Below are 3,863 nucleotides of genomic sequence, written 5' to 3'. Positions count from 1 at the left end.
CCATCCCAACAGCACGAAAACTCTCCTTCCCCATAACAACCTCTAAACATCTCAGAGTCCCAGGAAACAACATTCACAATGGCCCCTCACCTCATATCCAAACACGACATACAAATGCGCCCCACAAAAACAAAAAAAAATGCTAACAGGTCGAAGCAAGAGACGCAATCAGAAGCATTGACTGAACATCGCCGTGCAACTTTCCCTGCTGGGAACACGCCACAGTATTCCTGTACAAGGCCTATGCCCAAAACGTCAATTCTCCTGCTCCTCGGATGATGCTGACCTGCTGTCCTCTTCCAGCAGTTACTTTTGACCCTCAAATCCATCACCTACAGTCCTCACATTCTCCACAGTATTACACAATCCACGTGTAATAATGTGACGGGCAGAGTTCACGAAATGCTAACATATTCTAACTAGCTCTTTATTGCAGTCACCATAATCACATTCACAGACTGATGATTCCCCAGCCTTCTCCCATCAGGCACAATATTTTCGATTTTTGAAGGGTCCTCAAGCTGGAGGATTATTTTTTGTGTGGGAGTAAGATATTGGTGTACATAAACATGGGTAATATTGAGCTTCTTGCACTTTGTTGAAACTGCACCCATTCAGGCAAGTGGGGATGATTCTACCAAACTTGCGACTTGTCAGTGTGGAACAATATTGAGGAATCAGGAGGAATGTAATTATCTAAGTCTCTGAACTGCTCTTGGAGCGATTGTACTTGTCTGAATAGACAACTTCGGTTTCCATTCAATGTTATCCCTCACTATGTTCATTTTGGAGAGAGGGAATTCATGGATAACCAGGCAAGCATCATTACTGGATTGCTTCTAAAACAGCTGTAGAGGCAGAAATTACATGCAGAATGTCTCATGTTTCTAAAAGTATTATCAGTGCCTTGGATGGAAATGTGCATCAAAGCACCGGAATAAATCAGAACCTTTTCGAGATTAGAGGTATTACAAATCACGTTTGTCCAATGTTGGGAAATACTCTCGAGAAATGGTTGAGACATTTACACTTCCAGTTTTTTTTTCTCTGACGCCCAGGGATTTTATACCGATGGACACTCGATGGAAGACAGAGAGTTGAGGAAATTGGCAATACGTAATTGTCCATATAATGGAGAACTACCGTGCTCACAGAACATGAGGTAAGTGTGAATTAAAGCTACTGAGAGCGGGAAGAACGCTACTTCAATGGGGTAGAAATGATCAAGAAACAGAAAGAGAAGTGAGTGATGTAACTGTGGAGAGATAAGGAGTTGTGAGACTTACTGATCCGATGTGTCACAAATATGAAGAAGATAATGGAAATAGCGAATTCTGTGTTGCTCATTTTTATTTTGTGAAATATTTAGCTGCCTTTTTTGAACTAAAGAGCGCGGTAAACCTGTCCTCTAAAATGCAGGCCTGAGTTTGGTACTTGAAATTCAGTCGTTGACTGGTTATTGAGGGAAGGTCATCATTACGAGGTTTCAAAATGGAACGGGGAGTATTTGAAGAGCCATTTCCATTGGAAATTGACACAGTGTCCAATTCAGTTTTATTATTTCATGTGATCAGTGTCGGTCATTCATGAGGGAGTCTGTGATTTTTCCAATTCAGTCCACACGCTAACTATTTTTCAGTGTCAGAGAATTAGTTCAGCTGTCGTCATCTGTTTGTTCTCACTTTTGAAGAAGGTAAAAAACATCAATTTGGAATATTGTGCAATAGAAATATCCCCGTGGAGATACCGATGAGCATAAAATTAAAATCCTGCTGATCGTTCACAATAGATTCAAACTGACGGGGATTGCCTGCAGAAGTTAGTGACACATTACTGCCCACTGAAAATGCGCGATCTGGTTCGAACAGTGAGAAAAATATTCTACCTGGTGCTCGGCGTCATTGGCTTTCCTGGTGAGTGAAGATAATCACTGACTTTGATCAAATCCCTGCCTGACCTAGATTCTGCGGTCACCCAGTGAGCAAGAATGTTACTTCAACAGCACATCAGCTCGAATATTCCGGACATACTTCAGCAGTTTCATTCTGCTGCTGTCACTGTTTCAATCTCTCCACACGATGTTATTGCAACAGTGATGGACTATTCCATGAGTAGAACATAGTCTCTGACGAATATTATGTGAAGGACTATAATCATTTGTACAGTTATTGAATAGAACGAAATTGGGATATTATGTTTCAATCGTTATGGTTCAGAAACTCGTTTTAAACAGAAATTTATTTTTTTAAAAAGATGTATTTCCAAGAAAACTCATGGACTGAAGAAAAGCAACATGCAATTCCATTGAACATATTATAGCTGAGGCAATGGCTGTCTGAACACATGAACATTCCTTGCCAGTTCTGGCTTGCTCAGGAAGAATGTTCACCCTCTCTTAACAGTTTCTTTCTTTAATGCTCATTCCCCACAACATCAATAGTTCGACAGCCTCGGAGCAAATGGCACCTGCCTTTGAGTTGCATCTAGTATGTATTTGATACCGTCTGCTACTGCTGAAACTGCTACTGCTGTGTCAATTCAAATTATTGATACTTTGACTTGCATGTGTTGATGAAATCCATCTTTTACCACTTAGTTTCCATGATGGAGAATGTTCGTCTATACTGATCATTTTTGTTTTCCCTTCTCCCTCTCTTACAGTCAATTTAGCGACGGTTGGAATCCTACTTCGGGGTAAGTGTGGACTCTCATCCTGCAGCAGGCGTTATCTGCTGGCCATGGCGGTGGTGGATCTATTGGTCGTTGTCATTGAGATCATACTCAAAAGAATTAAACATGATTTTTTCCCACCATCATTCTTGGACATTACCCCTGTGTGTTCTGTTCACGCTGTTCTGCGCCGTCTATTCATAGACTGTTCTGTCTGGTTCACCATCGCTTTCACCTTTGATCGATATGTCACCATTTGTTGTGAGAAACTGAAAATTAAATACTGCACTCAAAAAACTGCAACTGTCGTTCTCACAACAATCGGCTGTCTGCTTTTTCTAAAAAATATTCCTGTCTACTTCAGGTTTGAACCATATGAGATCATTGGCAATGTACCATGGTACTGTTCGAATTCAGATGCATACTATTATGACCCTGTATGGAGAGGATTTAACAACTTTGAGAAGATTCTAACACCAATATTCCCTTTCTTTTTAATTCTGCTCCTCAACGCTCTGACAGTCAAACACATTTTAGTGACCAGTCGAGTCCGGAAAGTTCTGAAGGGTCAGAGCAATGGAGAAAATTCTAGTGACCCAGAGATGGAGAGTAGAAGGCAGTGTATAATTTTACTTTTCGTCATTTCTGGAAACTTCATAATTTTGTGGCTGTTATATATTTTATATTATTTCGATATTGATGATCCTTTAGATAGGGATGGGGAATATGCATTTGAAAGAGTTGCATACATGCTGCGAAATTTGAATTGCTGTACGAACACCATTGTTTATGTGGCATCTCTGTCCAAGTTCAGAGAGAAGCTCAGGAACCCATTGGAAGCTATTTTTGCTTGAAATATTCAATCAAACAAAAATCAAAGCAACTGACTGAGCAGCGCTGCGTTTGTTCGATTCAGAAGAAGAAAATATCCGGGACATGTCTGAGCGATTTTGTCAACTAGGGACAGGAAGTTGGACAATCTGAGGAATACTGAGAACTGTTGTCAGATGCCAAATAGAAAGGGGCCAAGGAGGGTAGATGGCTCTAGTATGACCTGAAGTGAATGAAGAGAAGTAAGCAGTCACTTTAAAAAGTTTCACAACAACAGAAGAGGAGGAAACATAATTCTTGGAGGGAATAAATAGACACGAATTAGGAGCAGAAGGAGACCGTTTATCTTGTTGAGTTCGCCA

General features: G+C 40.6%; 1 protein-coding gene across 1 annotated transcript; it reads left to right on the top strand.

The window, feature by feature from the left end:
• The first annotated feature begins 1,846 nt into the window (after nt 1–1,846).
• On the top strand, nt 1,847–3,524 carry LOC148135717 (putative G protein-coupled receptor 139). The gene is made up of 2 exons (XM_087984315.1): nt 1,847–1,913; nt 2,662–3,524. The coding sequence occupies exons 1-2, from the start codon at nt 1,847–1,849 to the stop codon at nt 3,522–3,524; spliced, it is 930 nt and encodes a 309-aa protein (XP_087840441.1).
• Nucleotides 3,525–3,863: the final 339 nt, after the last annotated feature.

The sequence above is a fragment of the Chiloscyllium plagiosum genome, unplaced genomic scaffold, assembly GCF_037043375.1.
Source record: "Chiloscyllium plagiosum isolate Xiang-an unplaced genomic scaffold, Cpla_swu_hap1 HiC_scaffold_48, whole genome shotgun sequence".
In the NCBI taxonomy this organism is placed as follows: domain Eukaryota; kingdom Metazoa; phylum Chordata; class Chondrichthyes; order Orectolobiformes; family Hemiscylliidae; genus Chiloscyllium; species Chiloscyllium plagiosum.
This window is presented reverse-complemented; position numbering and strand designations above follow the sequence as displayed.